At 37.3% G+C, this 26,788-nt stretch overlaps 1 protein-coding gene across 2 annotated transcripts in view; it reads right to left on the bottom strand.

Annotated features, from left to right (window-relative positions):
* Window positions 1–12,732: 12,732 nt before the first annotated feature.
* LOC145996542 (uncharacterized) overlaps window positions 12,733–26,788 on the bottom strand; it is a 28,567-nt gene continuing 14,511 nt past the window's right edge. For both annotated transcript variants that reach the window (XM_083133043.1, XM_083133044.1), the window contains 2 exons: window positions 23,674–24,081; window positions 12,733–12,922 (listed from right to left, as the gene is read on the bottom strand). In XM_083133043.1, the coding sequence (XP_082989169.1) occupies window positions 12,803–12,922; window positions 23,674–24,081 (528 nt within the window). In that variant the 3' untranslated portion in view covers window positions 12,733–12,802. The remainder of the gene's footprint in view (window positions 12,923–23,673; window positions 24,082–26,788) is intronic.

Raw genomic sequence — 26,788 nt, 5'->3', positions numbered from 1 at the left:
GTGAAGTATTTCTTATACACAAATGTGAATGCTAGCAACATTTGTACCTTGTTTGATAGCAATTGACACAAGGAAGTAATTAAAGTAATTTGTACGCTTCGTGTCATACCATTTTTGTTATTAATACGTTGCCAAGTAAACTAAGAGTGCATTTTTTTATCATCACTTGTAAGTTTAGACCCACCCGGTACTTACATGTGATTGTTATTTGGAAAAAACTTTTTTTTTCAACGAACCACTTATTTGTTAGCTATCAGAAAATGCTGAAATATGTTCCATACAATGAGCAGTTTTTTCTCAATTCTTTTATATCTTTTTATGTGGAAAATTGTCATTTTTTAAGAAACAAAAGAAATTCGATTATCTCGAAATCTACTAATTTTCGGATTGGGTATCATATGGTGAAATTTATTGCAAATTGTGTCTACTTTAACCCCTTTCAGGGAATACATCTAATTACCAGTCACCCTGTATAAATTCCGGCCTGCGTATGATTAAAATAATCTCTAAATAAACAAATAAATACCTCAGCGTTGCTTCCTCCAGTAACACAATTAATTATTTCGACTTTTTAATTACATTTTTTATACATTGAAATTCCAGAAGTGTCTTTTTCCTTATTTCTTTACAATATTAATATTTATATTTTACATACCTGTCATTTTGAAATATCTACATGGTATACAAAATAACAACTTTGTATTCGTTCTACTAATAAATACTAATAGGAAGCAATCATAATAACCTCTACAATACCGAGGTATATTAATTTTTATGTAACAGTTATGTGGGTTAGGAAAAAGCAACAGAGTTATTGAATTGATAATGGGTGGCTAATTCTATTTAGAAATCCTAGTTCCACACATAAATTTTGCCTCTCAGTTACATAATCATGCGATTTTTCTTGTGATGAACTTACGTAGAATTAAAAGAAAAAGGGGGTTGGAAAGAAAGCTTTGTTTTGAGAATTGAGGGCGTCAGAGAACTAATCAATCAAGATGAGAATGGTTTAAACGTTAGAAGCATCAGAGGTTTAGCCGAAAAGGTCAACAGAATCTGTAGATGCAGATGATGTAAAGAAGAAAATGTATGACACAAAGTATCCATAAGAAAATTTTGTTTATTTGTTTTTAAGTCGAATGTTATGCTCAGATAGGCTAATCGGAACTAAACCTACTGTTTAAAGTGGAGTCCGAACCAGGGGAGGGGGCAGTAGAAACCAGAATCTCTTCATTATAAGGCGACAACGTTATGCCATTGGAGAAAAAAAATATATACAGGGAACGTGTTATATTATCACCATAACAGATGCGTTCATTTAAGAGAAATATTTGAGACTTTCGGAAAACAACGTTATTGTTCACGGAGTTAGCTGCCTTGATGCAACAATGAAACACTGTGAAATTGAAACTACCACCTCAACTTTCGAAGTGGTATGAACTAACGAAACACTACTTTTGGAAAAATAAGTTGTTGCTGATTCGACTGACTTGTTCTATGTGAAGTCACTTTTCTGCTAATTTTGGCTAATGGCGACAATGAGGTTCAATGGTGATTAGATGAAAGTGTCGAAAGTGTGGGGGGGACAAATATACGCAGATATTGAAAATACAACCCCCCACAAATTACTATTTTGACTGTGGTTCCAGGCGCCGGAGACTCCTTTGCCTACAAGATTAAAGTTTCCAGGGTATACTGCGTAGGATAGAGGTTGACATTTGACCGCTTTCGAAAAGGTCACGCCATACAACCCAAGTCGTCTGTGAAAGAGAGATGAATTACCGGGTATAGTGATCAATTTCGATGAATTCCTTGTGTCCAAAATCATATTTTACAAAATGTAAACTATTTGCTACCTCAGTGCATGTGTTCATCTAGCCATGCGTGTATCACTTCTCCCGCATGAGTAACGAAGACTTACTTCAGAAACGAATAACAACTTAGCTAACAAATTTTTCAATGTTACTTGATTATTACTTTTGGGCGATATTTTGTCAAAATACCCTTTCATAACAAAGAATTGGTTTTTCCGCGTGTGTGTGTTTACATTCCCAATAAGACTAATTTTAATCCAAATATCAATTGGCGGCGATTAGGAGGAGCGAAGGGGGAGTTCCCCCGCCACACGCCCTCTTAATGCTAAGAATTTTCTACTTAAAAAGTAAACTGTCCTTGCCCCCAAGTTTTGGCACCCGATAGCCGTTACAGCAAACATTCAGATACGTTTTTCAGTTGTAATAACCTTGTAAGCCAAGAAAAGTGATCATTAACCCCCAAGTTTCAGCCAAAAACTCATGTGATGAAAATAATATGATCAGGAACATGCATTTAAATTACGAAAAAATAATTTAATCCTTCACCATTTCTACCATCACAATTTCTATCACTGTCGCTTAATATATAGCCTAAAGTGGAGTAGGTATGTACCTTGTATTTTTGCACTTGAAGGACAAAATGTGACACAACCAATTCACATTATTTCTCTACATTGACATGAAAGAAAGAATGTGATTAGAATGTATGGGTGCACACACACAAACACTTACCTTGAAATAATTGTGTCCATCGGAGACAAAGAAGTGGAACATGAGGCGAGAATAGATTAGAGGAGAAAGAGGAGACACCAAGCACACACATACACATATATGTGTGTGTGTGTGGCCTTACATTTATACCTGCCCACCCTAATCTATCAATATACAGCTTCTGCCCACCCGGTCGAAAATTTCTGGCGCCGCCCGTCACGTAGCCCCACATACATAAACGGAAAATAGTTCAACAGACGGTGCAGGGCTGTTCGGTCACTATCCAGCTCCCCGCAAGATCGAACAATTTCCCAGAACTCCTCGTAACTATATTCGTAAAAATTCAGCCCTCTACTAAACAATCCTGTGCCACACACGTCCATTCTAACATAACTATTTTCCAACTCTTCTTGTATCTACGTCACATCCTCCAACGGTCGTAAACGCTCAAAACATGTTCAAACTTGCCCCGATTAGCAAACCAGACATTTACCATCCTATCTCCCTAATTAAACGCACATCAACGCCATCACCGGAAACACGTATCACAATTCCAAGAAAAACAACCGCCATTTCCCCCCGAATTTCAAACAACGACCGGAAACACGTACTCCAATTCCGAGAAACCGTCAACGGAAAACACTACTTTTCCTCCTCAACCCAACAACCAATCAAAATCCTACACACAAAACAAAACCCCGCCCACGCACCAATCAAAATCATCCTCACAAAATAAGCCACGCCCTTTTTATGACGTCATCACGCAAAAAAACACACTTGCTTGCCCACACACCTACATCATCAATTGATCTTTGATCAATCTTTTCCAATCAATTGATTTATCGACTTCAAGGCGGGTACATAACTACTGTTATCAATTTTATTTCTGGGTAAGTTAGATCAATAAGTTCATTATAAAAAATACTTGTGTTGATGTTGCACCTTTCCCTCTCAATGATAATTGAAATTTTAGTAAACCATGTTTTCGGTCCAAAGAAAAATAGAAAATACTATTTTATTAATTCATTAGTGTACTAAAATATAAATGTGAACTCTTGAAATATATTTTTTCTTGAATCCTTATTGTTTGGTTAACATTGTCGTAAAGTTTAAAAAAGATTGAATAATTTTTAAGAGGGATAGGATTATTTCTCCAAGACAGCGCAGTTCATACTTGGAGGCTATGTGAACGGAAGAAAGGATGAATCACTGAAAGTTAGAGGGGTTATAAATATGAAGCCAGGAAAGTAAGACACAAAAGAAAAGGTCCTTTCTAACCCAGTAGCGTACGCAGGATTTCATCAAGGGAGGGGTTATATCGAAAAATTTCTACAAATTCACATTACCATTGTTTTATTATACTTTAATTAATTAATTATTAATAATAATTAATTAATAATACTTACAATTAATTAATTAGTTTAATTACTACTAATAATACTACTAATGCAGCTGCTGTTACTACTTATATCACTACTATTATTAAGTAGTAGAGATCTACATAAATATATTTATGAAAGCAATAGAACAAAATTACATTTTTTTGTTTCTTTGTTACGAAATAATTGTCTAGTCAACTGTTATTTGTATATGATAGGTGAGACAAGTGTGAGAAAATCCATAAAAACAAGTAAATATATTAAATTTATTGAAATAATCAAAATATGAAACTCATTCACGGAGCCGCGCTGGTCTAGTCTGACAACCTCGTGGGAGATCCGGGTTCGATTCCCGGAATTGGTTGGAATTTTTCCAGCCTTGTCTCCGCACCCAGCCTCATATCAACCCTTGGGGATAAAGGCTGTCGGAGCATGGTGCTGATCACATCCCCTGCAAAATGGCCGAGATCGAGAATGTGTGTGGCCCACCACACTACTACGTGTGCCTTCATGGCACGGTGCTATATGTACGGGGAAATTTACATTACCTTTACCTGCGACGAAGCAAGGAATTTTCACAATTCTCGCGAGAGTCACTGCGCGACTTTTTTGCAAAAAAAATTGCAAAATTGACCTTTGCGCCCGCCTAGATTGTGTTTGGAATGTTGTGTTTTTCTCCATGCTGCATGGGAATAAAAATTCAAATTATTATTATTGGTAGACTATTATTATTATTATTATTACTGTCGCAGATCTTTGACTATGATAAATTAGCACTTTTAATTTTTTTCTACAGCATTTTCCATAATATTTCAAAAGCTCAAGGGGGGGGGGTTAAACCCGGTAACCCCTCCCTTGCGTACGCCACTGTTCTAACCACCATGAAATTATTAAATTTGTCAAATTTCATCAAACTTTGAGATCATGGGTATAATGGTCTGGTTGAATTGACATGGAATGACCCATAAACCTTTCAAATATACTCAGAAGTGACACAGATTTCTAAGCACTAAAGCACATTTAAAACACGGATTTTAAAAGATGAAACAAATTTTAAAAGAAAATAATAAAACGAAGGCATGTGTTTTTTCAACATTAATTTTGTTTAAAAAATCATGGCTAGAAGTTAGTTGGTACCTGTGTGTGGTTTTACTTTACATATGGATTCAAATATCTCCGAATATTACTACCCTTATAAGGTCTTTATCCATTAAGGGATTTTAACCTATTGGACTGTTCTTTCTGTGTCTAAGTAAAGCTCTTCTAGTCAAGTGAAAATATCCACCGTTAAATAAAGTACCAGCAGACTTCCCTTCCCGCGGACGCTTTCTATGAATCATTCATGGTTCCATAGGCACGTACACTGTCTACCAGCAGGGTGGAATGTGCAGGTGCAGGTAATTCTTAGAATTAGGCTTCAATTTCATTAATGCCTTAATGCCTCAGAAATAGACATTTGACGCTCATAGAAATTTGTACGAAATCATAACGAATAAATCGTAATATCTCTATTTGAGCTTCAATTCCATTCGATGTCAGGTCAAATACTATTCGATGTAAGTTACAACGCGAACAAAATATTATCGAAAAATTGATATATTATATTGGGTGAAGTAAAGTAAAAAAAAAGTAAAAAGTGAAGTGTTCCCCTGTGCATAGCACCACGCCATGAAGGCGTATAAGGGGTGCGGGATAACGCCCCACACTTTCTTGATCCGGTCGTGAGTGGGGGTGATGTGATCAGCATCACGCCCCTGCCCGCCTTTACCCCCCAGGGTTTCCCCCAGGTAATCATGTTATTCGCCGCTGGGTGCGCGCCGGGGCCGCTTAAAACGTTAGAAAAGTTCCCGGATTTGAACCGGCCGGGGATCGAAACCGGGACCTTTAGCATGGTATTCAGACGCGTTACCGACTTTTTTTTAACAGACAATCACAAACATCCATGTCCGAGCCAGGATTCGAACCCGGGACCTCTGGCGTCGTAGCGACTGAGCCACCGCGGCATATTGGGTGAAGGAAATTTATAATTATTCTTGAAAACAAAAATAAATTAAATTTAATCCTATCTCCTCGTGTCTCGATCTGGCCCCACCATAACCCTCACCCTCCACTTGCCCTCACCCTCCATCGCCCTCCACCACCCTCCACTTGCCCTCACCCTCCAACACCCTCCACTTGCTCTCGCCATCGCCCTCCACCGCCCTCACCCTCTGAGATCGCTCTCGCCCTCGCCCTCACCCTCCGAGATCGCAGTCGCCCTCGCCCTCCACCGCCCTCACCCACCGAGATCGCAGTCGCCCTCCACCGCCCTCACCCTCCGAGATCGCAGTCGCCCTCGCCCTCCACCGCCCTCACCCTCTGAGATCGCTCTCGCCCTCGCCCTCCACCGCCCTCACCCTCCGAGATCGCTCTCGCCCTCGCCCTCCACCGCCCTCACCCTCCGAGATCGCTCTCGCCCTCGCCCTCCACCGCCCTCACCCTCCGAGATCGCAGTTGCCCTCACCCTCCACTGCCCTCACCCTCACAAGTCTTCCGGAGGGTGAGGGTGAGGTCTACCCTCACGAGGGTCGCCCTCCGGAGGGTGAACACCTCTGTCTAACACTTGCAATGCTCAGTTAATGAGGTTAGGTTGCTTGCCTGAAGTTTAAAAATAAACACACATTTCAAATTCAGAAACATTTTACACGTAAAAAGTACTAAATAAGCACATGTTTGGAATAAATGTCATTTCAGTAAACATACTGGAACATTTCACGATGCACACTTTGGGACTCTCTGCATTTGGTACTTGCGAAGACGACCACCCTTCCCAGGACAACAGTGGAACTTGTAGGAAAGGATATCGTATTCTGGAATGCCTTACATTATATTTTTTTAGGTATTGATAAATTTACATAGTTGGAAATAAATATATCAAACATTTTTTCAGCTTGTTAGAAATACGTCCTAAATGTAGGTGTATCCTCTTCTCCCATCCCCTTCGCTGTATTGTTTCCATTTAGAAGTCATGTATTACTGCTTTCTCTGATTGTAAATCTCTCTTCAGGAAATAATAGCTACACATACACCACAACACTTGTACCGGAAGTACACATCCCCTGGGAAATTTCGTAGATACATATGCCTTGTGATACCAGACTCCGCGATAAATTGGTTATCGTAACGGGCTGCGAATGCTGAACTTTCAGGTTCGAGCCTAGTTTAAACATGGTTTTGTACGTCATCCTCCACGTCACGATTGCCGGGATTGTGAAAGACTGGTTCGAGGAAAATAACAGTGGACCCCAAATAGCCTGGATATGAACCCCATTGAACATTTATGGTTCCGACTTGGAGAAGTGGGTTCGTGCTACATCATCACCATCCTGCATGTACACTATTTGGAGGATCTGCTGTTGAGCTTGTGGCATGAGATACTCCAGGATACCTTCCGCCACCTCGTTGATTCGATGCCGACCCTTATTTTTTGTAAAACAATACGCTGATCTCTAGAACATGGAAGTCAGTTTGTTTCCTGTTTACGGTACTATATTGTTTAAGTAAAACAGTCCAAGTGTAGGTTAAATTTGATTTTCGGTGAGGTGAGGTAACTTAGCCCGAAATTCGCCCCTCCAAACTCCAACTTCTGGATCCGCCACTGATTTACACATGCATCTCCCACCTAACATATCCACATAAAGCTTTGGATACACGAGTACAGGATTGTAAAGAGATAACAATAATTCGCCGTTAGCATATTTTTTACCTCTTGTACCCAATAACAGTGTCGTATAAATCCAAGTTCGAAAATCTAAAATAAAAATCAACTGTTATTACACGTGTTGGTGAAAGATGTGTCACTCTTAGGTATCGTGTTGCAATGCAACAAAAGATAACTTTTAACGTGCCGTACAATATTATCCAATATATTATTTTATGGACATGTAGAAATTAAACCTTCACAAAAATCAGGCAATCTAGAAATATATTTAGAAGGTGTCCTTCTAAAAGACAAACCATATGCTTACGGAGCAAAATTTACTTGTATATAATAATTAGGGAAAGGTTCTCGTCATTGGACCACATGCTATCTTATGTTACCTAATCGTACCTTGAACTGAAATTTAGCATCATACGTATATGCAAATATTGTGCATGTTACTTTCTAAATAGCCTTGTAAATTTACAATGTTAATCTATTTTTTATTATTGTACTCCCAACGGCAAAAGATACAGTAGGCGAATTGTCCATTACCATTTTTATTGTCTGTTTTACAATATTTGAGATGAAAATGAATTGAAATAAAAACGTCCATATGCAGAGGACAGTACTCCACTTTGAATCAACAGAATTCTATTCCTTAAAACAACATAAGATACAGAATAAAGAAGTAATAAAAATAGCGATGGACAATTTGCCTACTATTATCTTTGCCGTTGACTATACTATCAGGATGAGGAACAAATGGTCCATTGATGACAAAGGTTGTCAGCAATGGATAATTTACCAAAATTAGGAAACTGTTTCTACGTACTTTTCATTACATTTATGGCTTTTTTGCAATAAAGTTTACATCAATATTCGTACTGTGAATATACGTTACAAAACTCATTAACTTCACTATTAAGTAGTGCCACCACCCGTGGCTGAGTGGTTAGCACATCGCACTACGATGCTAGGGTCCCGGGTTCGAATCCCGGCCTGGGCTTGGATGTTTGTGACTGTCCATTTATCAATTTCATCATATCATCACTCATCCCTATCTTTGCAAATTAGCCAAAAGTGGCACAAAATAAAGCAAATCCATCAATAAATAAATAAATAAACTATTAAGTAGAGTCAAATTATGTGCACACTTACACATTTCGATTGTTTTTATTCTCTACAGACATACTTTTTCTGTCATTTCTGGACACCAACACCAGCACATGGCTCATTCTTCATGCATCTACTTGTTATTTATCACACACTCAAGAAGAGGAAGAGGAAGGGATTATCTACGAAGTAAAATGTAAAGAATGTCAGAGTGTGTACATAGGAGAAACGAAAAAGAGACTGAAAGATAGGTTGAAACAACATAGGGATGATGTACGACTTAAGAGAGAGAGAAATGCGATATTTAAACACACGAGAGAAACAGGACATGACATAGAGTGGGATGAGGCTAAGCAGATAGGAAGGGAGAAGAGAATGCTAGTGAGAAAATGGAAGGAAGCCAAGGAAATAGAGAAGAAAGGTGAAGAAGACACAATGAACTGGAATGGGGGAATGAAGTTAAACAAAGAATGGAAGAAAGTGTTAGAAAGAGTGGAAAGGACAAGAGAGAAAGAGGAGAGGAGAAGGAAGAAAATGAAGGAAAAAGAGCATGATATATAAAGCCCAATCCACATTCTATATGAAAGTATATATTTTTCGCCTTTTAGGTGAAAGTATAGTGAAAGCCACCTGGGAGAAAGTTCCAAAACAACTTTCTATTAGTCTGGAGGGAGTAATGTTTTGTGTATATAATGCCCTGTTTTTGGTATCTTGTTACTTTTGTACTTGATACAGAGTCTGATGAAGACCTTGCTAGAAGGTTGAAACGTTACGTTTAGTTCATGTTTTTAATAAAATAAATTACTGCCTTGGTCAGCATATTTATATTTTTACTCAATCATACATTGAGCATCGTCTTCGCAGGTATTACAGAACCAACTCGATGCGTTGTACATTTAAATTTCTTCACTGTTTCACTGGAGTCAAACTGAAATATATGTGGATTCCGTTTTCGGATGTAGTTGCAGAGTTGCAATTTATAAGGCAACTTAAGGGCACGAGGGAGGGTTTCAGCAAAGTTTCTTCCATCTGTGGTAGCTGGTATCACTGTTGCCAACTTAGCTCATTTGGAGCCAGATCTGGCTTTTTCGTTGGCCCACTCCCTCTTACCTCCCCAGCTACTTTTTTATAGCACCGTGGCTGAGGTGAATATGACAATATTGTTATCCGGGAAACTTCTATTTTCAATTTCATACCGTCATCGGCAGATTATTGAGATGAGTGATACCATTTTAAGTCCACTTTATGCACAGAAAGGCTAATCGAAACTGGATCTACAGTTTAAAGTCGGGCCCAAACCATTGTGCAATGTTCCTCCACCGGGTATCGAATACGGGACCCCTAGATTACAAGTCGACTACGTTACCACTATGCCATTGGGGAGGTCAGGAAGTGTAACATGTGTTGGATAAGATGAAGAAGGGGACAGTGAGGGAAGAAAAATATTTTATGAGGAAAGTAGATAATTTCCACTAAAAACTCCACTAATCTGTATTTTATACATTAAATGTCCTTGTGGGTGCTGAATGCCTCTTTACAGCCTCAGCTTTTAACCGATTTAAGAATATTTTAATATTTTAGTTACAACACGACATTACAGTTATGTTATTTTAGTTCTGGTAAGAGAATGGACGCCGTATAAACTGACAGGTGCAAAATAGCCTAAGTGCTGACGCACCCAAAATTTTCAATTCAAATTCAAATTCAAACACACTACATGCAATATTACATGTAGTACTGAAGAGAATACTTCACTTTTAGTTCCTTTAGGCCTACTGAAAGTGTTCAGTAGGAAATCATTGATTTTGTGTAGATTTCCGAGAGACAGTAGAGTACTACAATTGATAACAGTAGATTCTATCTACTGTAAACAGTAGAAATTACGTAGGTTTATAACGACGATGAGAATGAAACAGAGGTAAAAACAATGATAATGTTGACCAAGGTTGACCTTGGCAGGGAACTAGCGCTTTCAACGGCCACTCAAGTACACCGTAGTGGTGGTTTTAACATGTTTTATCGAGAGTTTTAAGGGTTTTTAACAAAGGTAGTTTTAATTCTGATTATGTCGAGCATTATGAAGTGTTTTTAACCCAAACCTTTCACCCAGTATCCTCGCATGACACTTCTCCGACGTGGCTTGAAGTTCCGAGCCGAAAATACGACCACCTGAAGAAGGAAGCAGTAAAGCTTCCGAAATGTAGTTCACATACGAATACATACTCACTTACGTAAGTAGACCAATACTCTAACGTATTTTTTTTGTTTTTTGCTTCAGACTAATATATACTTCTGCAAAGAAAGGGCTCCACTAATGAGCATGAGAGGGAACAGGATCACATGGAGGGGGGAAAAAGTGATTGCAGTTACCAACACAAAGGGTCCTGGGTTCGATACCCGGTGGAGGCACATAGTGGTTCGGATCCCACTATAAACTGTAGGTCCAGTCCCGATTAGCCTTGCTGTGTATAAAGTGAACTTAAAACACAAACTCAAGCAAGCAAGCAGTTACCAACATTCGCAGCAATGTGTACTGCTGTGCTCTTTGTAAGTACACTGTGGAACGGAAACATATTTGATGTAACTTATTCTGACAAATATTTTGTAGGCTGTTTTCAGATATATTGTAATATAGTTAAAATTTCACGGTTTCCTTAGTGTTTCAAGATTTTTCCACAGCACCCAAGTCAGAATGTAAGCCTATCTAACACTTGCAACGCTCAGTTGCGTGGTTAGGTTGCTTGCCTTAAGTTAAAACAAACACACATTCCAAATTTAGGAACATTTTATGTAAAAAGTACTAAGCACATATTTGGAATAAGTGTCATTTCAGTGAAAATATTGGATCATGTCACAGTGGGCCGGTCACGGCACTTCAATAGAAGAGCTTTTTATTATTATTATTATTATTATTGCTTATTTCTGACGCATTCTAAAGGCACATTCCTTAAGTTATGACAAGTCCAACTTGAATGAAAATAACTGCCCTTGTGAACCTGGTGAAACCAATTATTTAGCGAACTTTAGGAGATATTCATCTAAAGTCTACTACCAGACACTATTGCACATTTTAAAAACATTTTAAACCCATCTAGTGCAGTTTGTTGAAACAATGCATGCACATTGTCTGCTACTATGCAGATGATTCTGTTCCATACTATTCATGAAAAAGTGAAAGATCTTTAGTGATGTCATAATGAACTCCACATTTTTTTATCAGGGTCGCCACTCTAGAACCATGATAAAATTCAAGTATAATTCCTGGTTTTCAAGGTAAACTTTCCAAAAATTCAAGGAAACAAGCAGATGTTTCCTCTATTTCAACTTTACATATCACCATGTGAGATTCCAATGTATCCAAAGATTTTAATTCAATTCAATTAAACCATATAACATTTAATTTAAGGTGCGGAGTTTACATTTGCCATTTCACATTGTCACAAACGTTACAGGATACACTAATCTATAAAAATTTGTTATTTGTATGAGAATTTCACACTCAAATTTACCTAATCCACTTCAAGATATCTTATGCTGCCATAATCTTCACTCTTGTCAGATAGATTGTTCTGCAAAGGACACTAACAAAGTAAACGGATTGAGAGAATTCTGTTTTATTTTGCATGCAGCTTTTTTCTTCTTCCTCAATAAAAATTAAAACAAAACTGTGAAATGGGATTTCGACTAATAAAAGTTGCAATTTTTCACAACTGTGGAGAAAAATTCATGCATAATTCCTGGAGCCAATAATTCATGCATAATTCCAATAATTCAAGGATTTCCTGGTGAGTAGTCACCTTGTTTATGAGTGGACAAAAAAAAATGGGAATAGGGATTAAAAAGAAAGGGCTGTCCCGATGACATTGGACATTGGGATATCTGATGGCTCATGTTGCAATGTTAGCATTTACACAAGTTACAATGTAATTTGAAAAAACTTGAATTTGCACTAGAATTGCAGTCTTGGTCTCCTTACATCTGACTTTAGGATCAATGTACTAAATAAAACAGTAAAAAAGTAATATATCTCCCACCTTTATTTACATATCATACACTGTCATCTCTATTTGTGATTTACAAAAAAAACATGATACACAACAATGTCAGTTCTGGCTGCTGCCACTTTCATTAACTTGCTTAACATAGGGTGGGACATACTTTTGTATGATTTTCACACTCTTGTTGTAATGGTTAGCATCCACTTCATCCATTCTCCGGAAAAACTGTAAAGACAAATAATTCTTCAACATGACTGTCGATCTCAATCTTTGATTAAATTAATGGGACAAACAAGGTTAAATTTCATATCTTACACAAATTCAAGTTACAGGAATTATATATATTCTTTGCATCGGTTACAGATTTTACAGTATTTCTATAAACGTTTTCAATGTTCATTTTTCATAATATTTGCAATTACATTTTGATGGGTCAATTTACACAAGGGCGGATGGAATCGACTGCATTTTAAGTTTGTAAAAAGTGAATCTATTGGTTAGTGCACTTATGGCAAATTTGCTGTTGCCAGAAAAATTGCAATTATATTATATGCTTGTGCATATGCTCATACATGGGGGACCAAAAAGAAACCAGAATTTTGTAATAAAAAATTGTGTATTCATTTTAAGGTGCTGCAAATTTAATCTACTTCAAAGTCCTGAAACTTGCAAAGAGAAGCCTCCGAAGTTTTCTTCTTCACCTCTTCCACATCCTCAAAATGTTTTTCTTTGAAGACCTTTTCGTTCGGGGGAATCAAGAGAAGTCTCACGGATGGCAGGTGGATAAGCTGGGTCATGCTGTTTTTGGTTAAAAATTGTGTCACACTCAAGGCTTTGTGTGCTGGCACATTGTCGTGGTGTAGCCCACTTTGCTACAACTTGGGGCATTTTCATCTCATCACGTCAAGCAAATATTTCAGAATTTGTAGAGAAAACGCCTGGTTAACAGATTGACCGTTAGGAATGAATTCTGCATGAACAATGCCGTTCAGCATTGTCCTGACATGTAACCCTGAGCGAGGTTGGTCCGCAAGTGACAATTCACCATTCCTGAAGTGGAAAAACCACTCGAACTTGCATCTTTCAAAGAGCAGCTTCCTTGTAAGTTGTTTCAAGCATTACAGTTCTTCCCCCTACCGTTTTTTCCTAACAGAAAACAGAATTTCACAGCCGCACATTGTTCAAACTTTTCAACCATTACAAAAAACGACAAACAAGCAAGAGGCACTTAACAAAAAATTTACTACATGGCTCCAAGACTTCACTCGATGATGACGCTCGGCAGACTGATGCAGAAGGATCCCTGCAAGACGCATCTAGCGGCGAAAGCATGTACTACAATGGGCCTGTCCACCAGATCGATTCTATTTTCTGGGTCCCCCCACACATGTGAATACTGTACTTCTGAGGTGTCTAGAAATTTTAGTCCCTTGATCCTTATTATGGAGTACACAGAAGCTCATAACATCACACAAGAGATATACAGGGTTATCCATTTCGGTATGGATAAAATAAAACATAAATAGAAACATAAATGTGATAGTAGGAATTTTTTTGTGTTGGTGTTTTTGTGTGTGAAACATGGCAGTTTTGCTGTAGTGTGTTGGCAACAATGAAGTTTGAACTGATTCGTTATTGTTTACGAACCAGCAATGGGCTAAATGGCGTGGAATGAATTGAACATTGTTATGAGTTCTGCAGAGTTTGCAATGGAGGCCACGTAGAAAACTGAAAACTGTACCAAACTGTTAATAGTGTATAAAAATAAAATCTCCCACCTTTCAGCCTTTTGTATACAATATTTCCGGTAATTATATTTGACCAAAAAAAAAATCCACATCTATTTTATTTTATCCATACCCGAACGGATCACACTGTATATTGAAAACCAGCCAATTGTTGAGACTTACGTTGTGCATCATTTTTCCCCAATACATGTTCTTGGGTTTCAAAACAACAGGAGCAAACAAGGTATCTTGGATGGGGCATTTTTTGTCGATTTTGAAGGATACTACATTTTTAGGGGGTTTTATGGTACTTTAATGCACTTTTACAATTTTCTAAACACTATCTTGCTTTTTCTAATGTTTTCACAAGAGAAGGGACATTGTTTGGGTTTTCTGTTAATTTTCTTAAAAAGCAGCATACTAGTTTCTTGCCAGTATCAAAATCAAAACAACTTTGTTTATTTGAAAGTGGAAAATGAAGTAGCCAAGAAAATTATTCTGGTTTTGAACAAAACTAGAAGGTTTGCTATGCTATATTCAACTAGTGATGTTTTTCTCTGGAGAACTACCAGGGAATTTGCAAGCTGGTGACATATTTTACTTCAAGTATGCTGCTCTAGTATCTGTAGAGGTGGAAAGGAGCTTAATAACTTTTCAAGTCTTTGTTCAGAGATAATCGACAGTCTTTGCTTTGACAACTTGCATATGTCGAGAGTAGTGTATTACAATGCAAGAATGGTAAAATGAACATGTAACTTTGTTGAAAAAAAAAAGAAAGAAAAGAAAAGTACTTTGAAAATTTTACATGCATTTTCGGTAATTTGGCACCTCAGACATGCTTTCAAGCACTACATTGACCTCCTCCCAAAGTCACACGGTGCATCCCTTTTCATTCCCTAATCAACATGAGGGGGGGGGGGAGAGAAAATCTCAAAAAACCTGGAAAAAAAATGGACACCACAGCTAAACGACCTTAAATGCATGCCCATGAAATTAGGCACGTGGCAGAAGTTCTCACTGTTGCCACATCGAAGCACAATCCCGTATGTTCGGAGTTTTAACAGAATGAAAGATCTCATTGTAGAGTTGGTTTTTGTAATCCATGTGATACAAACTGACAGTATTTGCTCGAAAGGTCAGGAATGAATGAAAAGTGCCCCGAAAGAGAGATCGGTCTGATGCTCGAACTAGGCAACGTAGCCCAGTTAACGTCACACAGTGCACGGGAGCCAGTGACGTCCCGCTCTCGCTTTGCTTTCCCATGTGTGGCACCAGCGCAATTCTGCTAAGCTGCCTGATATTCATGGCTGTTTATGGGCAAATACAAGCACATAACTTTTATGGATGGAAATATGTTAATATCCTATCCATAGTCATGAGATTTCTTGTAGCTAAGGTAAGAATATTTTCTTTCTGAAAGTTACCTCAGAACCCCTATTCAGAAAATAGCAGTGAAGTGTATTACCAGTGTTCACCTCCCCCCCCCCCCATATTTTATTTTGTGTCATTAACCTTTAGTAGACAAAAGTCTTTCCTGGACGAGAACTTTCCAGTTGCATGCTTTTCAAACTTGGCAAAAGTACAAAAAACTTGTAGCTCGAGAACTAATTGTCAGAGAGAAATGAAACCGATTTGATTTTTTTTTCCTTTTTGGAATGACAGGACATTGTACCTCACAAAAATTAAAGTTAGAGCAAGAAGAAGAATGCTACCCGGCCTGGGCATGGATGTTTGTGAGTGTCCATTCATCAATTTCATCATGTCATCACTGATCCCCATCTTCGCAAATTAGCCAAAAGTGGCACAAAAAACGAAGTAAAATAAAACCAAATCAGTCAATCAACCAACTGGCATTGACTAGGTAAGTGATGAACATACGTGCTGTTTTCAGAAGCCTTCAACTGCAAGAAGCAGAACCTTTAATCTTATTGCATAATCCACTCTGCAGTGTTGTCACTTTGTGCAATGTTTATGAAATTACCCTTGTATTTTATTGCAAAATCAGGGTGGCCACTATAGGACCATCATAAAATTCAAGTATAATTCCCAGTTTTCAAGGTGAACTTTCCAAAAAATCAAGGGTTTTCTCTACATCAACGTATTATTATATTAACTATACAAAGGGTCTGTATGATTCCAATGTATCCAAAAATTGTAAATAAATTCAATTAAATGGTACATATATTTTAAAATATTTAATTTAAGGTACGGAGTTTACATTTGCAATTCCATATATCCGTATTCTGTTATTTGACGCCACTTTTCAGGCCACCTCGATAGCGTAGGGGATAACACTGTCGCATTGTGATCAAGGGGACCGGGTTCGATTCCCTTTGGGAACACACAAAAACACAGTGGCTCGGAAACTCCACTGTACTCCACTTCTTTCTCCAACATCAGGGGTTTTCTGCAACTGATGTCCATTTTGCCACTCAATGGGTTAGGGTTAATTAATATTATGTAAATAGGAAAATCCACTTCACAGCAGAATCGTTGCTACATTTTTGGGGGGAAAAAATTGCCTGAAGCACTTTTCACATATATTGTTATTTGTCCAAAACACTCAAGAAATTAAGTACATTAATATTTACGAAATTCTGTCAATCGGAATTTGTTTTACTGCAACTTTTCTTCTTATCTACTTGTAATTGTCTTGAACATAAATACACAGTGGTGTGACCGTATAACAGACAACTTTCACAGTGTGCAGAGGACCTCAAGGCCAAAAAATTCGATCCTACGAGCCGTTGAAAATAGCATTTTCTATCCCACATGTATGCAACCCTATTTAATAGCTTCTTGGTTGCCACTGTCGAATAAGATTCTAAAAGCAAAAATACACCATAGAAACAATATTATGGCAGCAGATACACTGCCAGAGTGAAGTCACTTAGCTGTTCCCTTCCGATAGTGTATTTACTTTGCATTGACTCCAAAGTCCTTCACAACTGGAGGAGTCAGGAAAACAAGGCTAGGACTGAGGTCATTGGAAACAAATGATTTTTTAAAAAAAAGTTTTCAAAACCTGGAAAAGTCGGGGGAATTAAATTATTTTTGCTTGGTAGAATTTGTAACTGGAAACACGTTTCGTTTTATCTTCCCAACAATCTTCCTTTTTGGGTAATATTGCTTATAAAAAGGTTCTTTCATTTATTTTCAAAAATGTTCAACAAATATGATTCATTTGATTAACTTACAAAGTTGAAGTGTAACTCATATTTTTTAGCACGTTAAATCATTCCACAGTTATGTAAAATACCTGAAAAAGTCAGGGACTTTGCAATGTTGCTTTTTGTAGGCTATTTGAATTGTTTGTATTATACACACATGTAGTCTACCCGTATCATACAATTTTTCTTTTCACTCTCTGACAGAAACAAATGTCAGGGTCAACTGCAAGTATTTGTCACGTGGTTGTATACATAGGTTAGATAATGCTGTTGTTCAACATTTCGTAGCAAAATAAGCAAATTCCTCTAACCACCCTCTTCCATACACTCCCCCACACATATGTATACACACAGTGCATAATATGAAAGAATACCGTATTTACTCATGTATAATGCGCACTTTTTTCCAAAATTTTTGCTCCTAAAAACGGTGGTGCGTATTATGCACAGAATAATTCAGACAGCCAACATGAAACCGTTGTTTCATGAATTTGGGACACTTGCGTTGATTTTTCATGTTTTCGGAACCCTATCATGTTATATATCGTTGTAAAGCTTAAATCCTGCAGTTTCTGAATATGGCAACAGTATTCCATTCAAGATAACGACACTAACGTGAAATGCGGTTGAAATAAGTTCATCACAAAATGAAGGAATGTTCTGATTTCTATGGTGCTTTGTATGAAAGAAAACGTAAGGAAAAAGAAAACAATAATTAAAATGTATTACTGGCCAAATAATTATATATGGAGAAATGGAAGAAATCTTGTGCTACTAACTACTAGTTTGAAGGTCCTGAGTGTGCCTTGTATAAATGTTACATTAGTCATGGAAAAAGTATATATTTTGAAGTTCTTTTAGAAAAAGTAAAGTAGGAATGAGCAAAACCACGTATAAAAGTTTGAAGGCCATTTCACACGATTCTTCACTTTGTAATGTAATGTTCTGCGACACCAAGAAAAGCAGTGCAACTCTGGCGAAATTCGAGCATGTACCTTCCGTCACATGCGATGCGTATCAGCAGTATTTTTTGGCAAGATATAATATAAAATAACTTCCTCAGCCCTGCAAATCAATAATGTAATTTTGATCTCGCTTTCTACTATTATAGAATAAATAAGGTGGTTAAAGAGTGAAAGCTTTGGGATGCTAAACACAGTGGAGGGAGAGGGGGGAGGTGGCATGGTTGGCGACTTATTGTTTACACAAGAGGATATTCTCCTCTTGGTCCACATAGCAACAGGTGAGTCATTGAATAGGTATGATGTTATTCACTCTTGATCAGCAAAGCAAACAGCTTTACGACCTACAACTAAGAAAGCCATTTCTTACAACTGGATTGTACTGACTGCACATTATATACGAGATACAATTTTTGGTAACTTTTACCCATCAAAAATCAGAGTGCGCATTATACACGTAAGTGCATTATACATGCGTAAATATGGTATTTATGAAAATTTGCCTATGGGTCTGGCCCCCTTCAAAAAAATCCTGGGTACGGGCCTGGCCTGGACCCACAGCCAATATAATCCTCTGTGGGGTTGTGTGTTGTTCTTACGTCCTTAACTTCAGCTTTAAGCAATGGTATGGAAATTCTAAAAAAGTTTTATCAGTCTTAGTCTTGGTAGGGAGCTCACTTCCGATGAATGTGTTGAAATCAGAAATCAATATTTTATAAGGACCCCGCAAACCCACGATGCAAAGGCTTCTCAAAAGGTTGCTTTCTATTCTCAGTCACCACCTTCTAACTTTGTTCTAGCCATTGGTAATTTTCTATATTTAAATGATATGATTAAAAAAAATGTCTTGAACAATTAAGAACTTTGATACATTAAGGAGCACCTCTTCTAGATCGTGATTTGACCTCAATGAAGCTGGTATGGCCCCAATGTATACATACCATCACAGTGTAGTAAGAATAAATGGAATTGAATACGTCAACAGAACATCGATTGGCTGGTTAATGTATTTATCATCGCTTGTTTGTGCAATTATATTACCTAGAGCGAAGAGGACGATGGGAGCAGCATCTATAATTTAATCTAAAATGTAATATAAATTACATGAATATATAAATATAAAATATATAATTATTAATATAATTTATATTTATATGAAAAGAGATTTAGAATGTTGGTGGATTTAAGAACTTGCCCCTCCACTCCGAAATAAGTTCCGACGTCCCTGGTACTTCAGTTCCGATTTGCCTATCTGAGCAACTAGTGAACCAAAAACTTCACGTTACTTTCCACGGCAAGGAAAATTTTTATGCATGCACCTATGCTCGCAGTCAGTCTATTTCACATCTCCCTTCTCTACAATTATTCGTGCAGGATACCGTACATAAGCTGTACGGATTTCGTGAGAATACGTAAGCGATCATTTGTGAAATAATTCAAGGGAAGCATCTAGGTGAAAGAAAACACATTTACACAAGAATAGAATATGCAGCTTATCGTGCAATCAGAACAAGAAGTATTCGCACATTTTATAGACACCATGGAAAGATGGTATCGGTTTCCAAAAAGAGGAAATGTTTCTGGTTGTATCGCCTAATCACCGGGATCTGTTGTATCGTAAATAAACACACCGTTGTGTCATTCCGAAAAGTTGACCTTGACCACTCGCAAATCAAGTGACAAACATTTGGAGCTCGCTCCTACACCCAAGGAATATAGAGGGTCCTACCGAGGGACGGAAGAACCACAGTGGTATCCCTCCCTCAGGAATTTTCTAGGCTTCAGACCAGCAAGGTTTTCGCCAACCCATGAATTTGCGGAAAAAATTGTTCGCATGACGACTGCGCACTTTTCAATTATCTACATTATAGGAAGTAATATAAATGTATATTTACATTTATCTATATTGTTTTGGTTGATTTCTCAAAATTTTCAAGTTAATTGCTCGCCTCATCTTTCTTTTCCCTGATAGAGACAATCCTCTCTTTTTTTGGCGATTGTGTTGGTTAACAGCACTCGATGGAAGTTTAGCTAGCAGAAGCTGCGCAACTCAAATATCCCTCCCCTGCTGGAAGTTCCAGGAGTAAAGGCAGGTGGCAGCACAATATACCGCGATAAAAATACGCTGCAGACTTCGAATATTATAGTAATTGCATAATAATATGCAAAGATGCCAGTGACAAGTATACATCAACCACAGCATAAATGTTTCCTCTAGTAAACTATTTTGTTGGATTTATAATATTCTATTTATTTATTTATTTATTGAGAAAATTTCAGATACAGCACAGGTGGCCATTTTATACTGAAATTGTCAACAATGAGAAAGCAATAATTATAATAAGCATAAAAAAATTAAAAAATAAATAAAAAAAATAAAAAATAATTAAGAGTAACAAAACAACATAAAAGTGAATAGCAAATGAACAAAAAAATAAGTAAAAGATGGCACTATGTGATATTAATTACAAGCATTTCTTCTGATAGAAGACCGAAAGGCAAACTCGGAGGAAAATATATCAATATTTGAGGGGAGATCATTGTATTGTGCTGCAAGTCTGTAAAAGAGAGATCTTTTTTGAATTTCTAGTCTAGGTTTTTTGTATAAAATAATCTTGTGTAGCATGTTGTGCGCATAGGTACTCGAAAGTGGAATTCCTCAAGAAGTGTGTTGCAGCGGATTTTGCCATTCACAATTTTGTATAAATAACGAAATCATTCTGCAAACGTCGCTGATAAGCAGTTTGTAAGTTTAGAAAAGACAGCAGATGCAGAGATGAAAAATTGCGTAATGAGGGAACCCTGTGACGGACTATAGCTAGGAAGAAGTGAAAGACTGAATCGATTCTACAGGGTGGGCCAAAAGTCCCTTACCACCCCTTGTAAAAATCATTTTAGTGGAAATTGATGAATAACAACCATGTGTGACCACATTAGGCCTAGGGGGAAGTCATAAGGTGGGGGTGCCCTTGACGGCGGCCATCTTGAAAGCCGCCATCTTGGATACAAGTCCAGTTTTGTAAATGGGAAGGTAGGCATGCGATACATGATTATAGGCTAGAATTTGATAAGGAAAATAATGGTGAAGTCGTAATGTTGAAATCTTCATTTGTTAAAAAGTTACAGGCATTCAAATGTTGGAATCACACTTTTACATATGGTGCTCTCTTGAAGTACAAGGTGAGGGCTGAGATGTCACTAATTTCAGTGAAACGGTAGTGTAAACCTAAGAGACGCATGGCCTCTTTGTGGTGCATAAAATATGTTCCTCAAAGGTGAGCTTTTGGCCGAAAACAATGCCTAGGTCTTTGTGAGAGGATACTGCTTTGATGTTATTGCCAGAGATGGAGTAAGATGACTTTAACAGATTCTTCTTGAGAGATATAGTGAGAGTAGAACACTTGTCAGGATGTAATGTAAGACCCCATGTCAGGCACCAGGAAGTAAATGTTGCTATGTCATTCTGAAGAAGATGAGTATCGTCGGAAGTGGAGATTTCCCTGAAAATTTTACAGTCATCTGCGAAAAGAAGGTAATTGCTAGAGGGAGCTGTGAGATGGTCGGCAAGGTAATCGACAAATAATATGAACAAGAGAGGTCCTAGAACACTACCCTGTCGAACTCCAGAGAGGACAGAAAGTTAGAAACAATTCCTAGAAGACTGCGATCGCTAAGGTAATCTGTGAGAAGGGTTAGAAATTTGCCATGAATGTTGAATCTATTGCATAATTTGTGAATCAGAAGACGATCACTAACAGTATCAAAGGCTTTGGCCAGATCAAAGTATATTACATCTAATTGTGAATTATTTGAAATGCATTTCATAGCATGTGAGAGTAAAACAGACAGGTTTGTAAGACAGGAGCTACCAGGAAGAAAACCATGTTGCTTAGAGCTTAAGTACGGAGAAACAAATTTGTACAGTCTGTCTTTGATTACTTTTTCACAGATGATGGACAGAGGAGAGAGTAAGGAGATTGGTCTGTAAGATTAAACAAAATTTTTGTTACCACTTTTGTGAATCGGTGTGATGTTAGCTTGTTTCCAAGCGTGAGGAAAGATGCCTTCCGAAAAACATCTGTTCAAGAGAATGGAAAGGGGATTGCACAGTTTTCCTGAGGAACATGGTGTTGATATCGTCCGGTCCTAGGGCACGGTGAACTGAAAGAGACGACAATAGATCCTTCACCTCATCGGGTGTAGTGACAACCGTTGTTAGAGAGGAGGAACAGACTGGTCTTACATTTGGCAACGTTCTTGTTCAACGTTCTTGTGAAATAAGAAAATTAAGTGGAAAGGCATGTCAGCTGCATTTTGTCAGTTTATATTATTTTGCTCTCAATATAATTATAAAATTTATGCTTCAAAGTATTAGAACACAGGAGACTGTTACGAAGAACAAGGACCTACAGGCAGATGGTCAAAGTTCCATTTCAGAGCAACGCAATTATGGTAACAATTTACCATGTAAATGAATGGGACGAATTTTCAAGATGGCAGCCATAGTCCATCCCATTAAAGCAAATAAAAAAATATATATGTTTCTGTTTCTGATACTGAAATGTTTGTTGAGTGTGTTAATGAAACTATATTTTCAGCAACTTTTCTTTCAGTGAAAGTAAAACATTCTGGATGTACTATATAATTGTAATTTTAAATATTTCTATGGTCTTTGTAGCTGGATTTTGGTGATTTTTTTATGATAGTTTGCTGCCACATTTATTTACAGCTTAATATTAATGACACTATTTACGGCTTTACATGACTAGAATTTTGTAGTTTCTACACAAGATTTTTGCTATTTATGCCTATAAAAATAACTGAATTTAAAATCAAGAGAAATTGAAGTGTGTGTACAGTTTACATATTACATTTTCTTTCGAATGAGCTTCACCCCATCAGTAAACATATTTTGTTCCCATGCTTTTTTCTTTAAATACATTGGGAGACATATTTTCACCAAAAGTGATTCTGATATCTACAAAATCCATGAACATTATTCTATAAATTATTTCTTTAAGAGAAATTTAAAAAAAAAATTACCTTGCCTGGCCACAAAGAGGACTTAGATTCAAAAAAATCTTGTGACTTTTCTTTTCTTGAATAGCCCTACTCACCCTTGCTTGTATCACCGGCAAGTCATTCTTGGGTACTTCAATCTCTCCAAAAACCTGAATTATTGAGCGTTTTGGTGGGAACTGATCCAATAAATCCATTTTCATTCTTATGTAATATGGGCCCCCTTCTTCACACACACTGGACAAATGACAGTCATAACCCATGAGTTCGAAGATGGATCCCAACACTCGGACTTTCCTGTTCGTCCAATGATCTACAGTCTTCAAAGCACACAATTCCGAAAGGTGAAACGGCATGTACGGCTTACTGGTCTCTTGTTGGTCAGATCTGTCAAACTCCTTAGCCAGTTCTTCTGCAACAATTTTCTCTCTCTTGACGTCCTCCTCTCTCATTTCCTCTTCCCGTTCTCTCAATATTTGTAAGTCTTCCCATGGATCGTCATCCATCTAATAAAGAATGGTGATAATTAGCAACAAATATTTGCAAATATGTACAAAGAAATAATACCAATGAACTGGCATGAACAGGGAAACTCCCTTGTGAACCTGACTCCATAAAAAAAAACTGCTTCAGTGTGGAGACAGGTCAAACAATCAAATCTAACGAAACCACTTCAAGATAGCCTTTATAAAGTAGTACGTTCGAATAGTAATAGTGGTAAAAAACAAACTTCACAACCTGAAAGTGCAACTAATTTAGTACTTTTTCATATTAATCTACAATCTATTTGAATTAAATTACCAGAGTTGGAACTTTTTTGGATGATTTTCCTTGTCATGTTTTTTCTGTTAATGAACATTGGTTGGTTAACAATGAAATAGCTATGTACATCCCCTTAAATTACAAGTTAGCTAGTATTTTTTCTAGAAAGTCTATGATCCATGGAGGTGTTGGTATTTATGTACGACTTGATTTTAATAAGGAGTATCAACCGTTAGATATACATCACTTATGTATTGAAGGAGTATTCGAAGTTACCGGCATTGTATTTAACAGTTTGAAAGTGGTGGTCATATCCATATACCGCATTTCTAATTCAGATTTAAATATGTTTTTGTTACAATGGGAAAAACTTACAAGGTCCATTGATAAGTACAAACAATTTGATGTTGTTTACTTGGGAGATATAAACATAAATGTTCTAATTGATAATGCTGTAAAGAAATCATTCTGTGATACTCTCAGGTCTTATGATTATTATTATGCTAATGATCAAGTAACTAGAATGAAATCTTGCATTGATAATGTGATCACTAATGTTAACAAAAATATGATATCCTGTGGAACTATTGAACCCTGTTTATCAGACCACAGCGGTCTGTGGCTTCTACAAGTTTTAGATTGCTTGGTCAAAATAACATAAGAAACCTTAGAGATAGCCTTAATGAAATAAATTTCTATGAATTGTTAAGTACTTGTAATAATTTGACTGAAGCATGGAACAAATTTACACATACAATTGTCGATATTTATAATGAGTGCTGTCCAATAAAATACACAACTATCAGCACTGGTAAGAAGAAAATGAGAACACATCTAACATGGTTCACTCCTAAATTAGCGAACCTTACAGCTATTATGCTCAGACTACATGATATAATGCCAAAAATGGCGATCAAACTGCTATATTGAACTATAATGAGATTAAAAAAAAATTAGAAAGGAAATAAAATTAGCTAAGCTAAAAGCTAATGAAGAGTACATAGCTAAGGCAAGTAATAAATGCAAAGCTGCCTGGTCAATAATCAAAAAGGAAACTAAGATAACGGACGAAACAAAGTTGCTAAGTATCACACCCAATGAGTTTAATAGTTTCTTTATAAACAACCAAGAACATTTAACCCTTAGTCCGCCCCCGTAACACATATGTTACCAAAAAAGTATGTCCCTTGTAGCCTCTGTAACACATATGTTACAAGCAGCTTTAGGTACAATTATCGAGGGTTTGCCACACTTATATTTGTATATTGAGGTTGAAACACTGACAGTTCGTTCGGGAACATGTTTTACAATCGTGTTTACGAAAATTCCAATAACAAAAGTTATCCGAAGTAGATTGGTCCCATAGTGTCAGTTATAACAATTTTATGAATAATATGCAAATTGGCTAAAATTCGCTAGAGTTTTACGTTTAGCCTTATTATTCAAATTGTATTGCATCCATGAACATGAATCAAGTTTCATTCTGTTGCGGAAGGTCCATTCTTTAAAAAAAAGCAAAAGTTCCGGTTTTCTCTCCAAAGTAGCTGGAGAAGAGGGGGCAAACTCCACATTTTCATGCTTTTTTCATTGAAATTCGAGGGATGCAGCCCCCGCCCGTAACCCCCCGCGGTTGGGGCATCCAAATTTTACATGGTTGCATGCACCAATATATTACCTGCAAAACAAAAGTTATCCGAAGTAGATTGGTCCCATAGTGTCAGTTATAACAATTTTATGAATAATATGCAAATTGGCTAAAATTCGCTAGAGTTTTACGTTTTGCATTATTATTCAAATTGTATTGCACCTACGAACATGAATCAAGTTTCATTCTGTTGCGGAAGGTCCATTCTTAAAAAAAAAAAGCAAAAGTTCCGGTTTTCTCCCCAAAGTAGCTGGAGAAGAGGGGGCAAACTCCACATTTTCATGCTTTTTTCATTGAAATTCGGGGGATGCAGCCCCCACCCGTAACCCCCCCCCCCCCCCGCGGTTGGGGCATCCAAATTTTACATGGTTGCATGCACCGATGTATTACCTGCAAAACAAAAGTTATCCGAAGTAGATTGGTCCCATAGTGCCAGAGTTATTACAATTTTTCTCCATTATGTATATGAATTCAAATTTCCCGCTCAAAGCCTCGGCGACACTGGGCTTACTTTCGTCAGACCGCGCGGCGTACTAAGGGTTAAACAAAATTCCTGTGAACTATGAAGACAATGTCAACAATGACCTTAATGGCTATCTTGGTAGGCAAAGTTTCCCACAATTTAATCATATAAACCTTAAGTGGATACAGATTAGTACGGATGAAATTTTAATTATTGTGTCAAAAATGAAAAACTCCTATAGTGAAGATTTTTTCGGTCTATCAACATTTATTATAAAGCATATAATTGACATAATAGCACTTCCAATTACATATCTTATTAATGGGACATTAAATGATGGTAT

This window comes from Lepisma saccharinum, chromosome 12 (assembly GCF_977018435.1).
Source record: "Lepisma saccharinum chromosome 12, izLepSacc3.1, whole genome shotgun sequence".
NCBI classification, from domain to species: domain Eukaryota; kingdom Metazoa; phylum Arthropoda; class Insecta; order Zygentoma; family Lepismatidae; genus Lepisma; species Lepisma saccharinum.
Note: the sequence above shows the minus strand (reverse complement) of the source record. Positions and strands in the feature narration are given on the sequence as shown.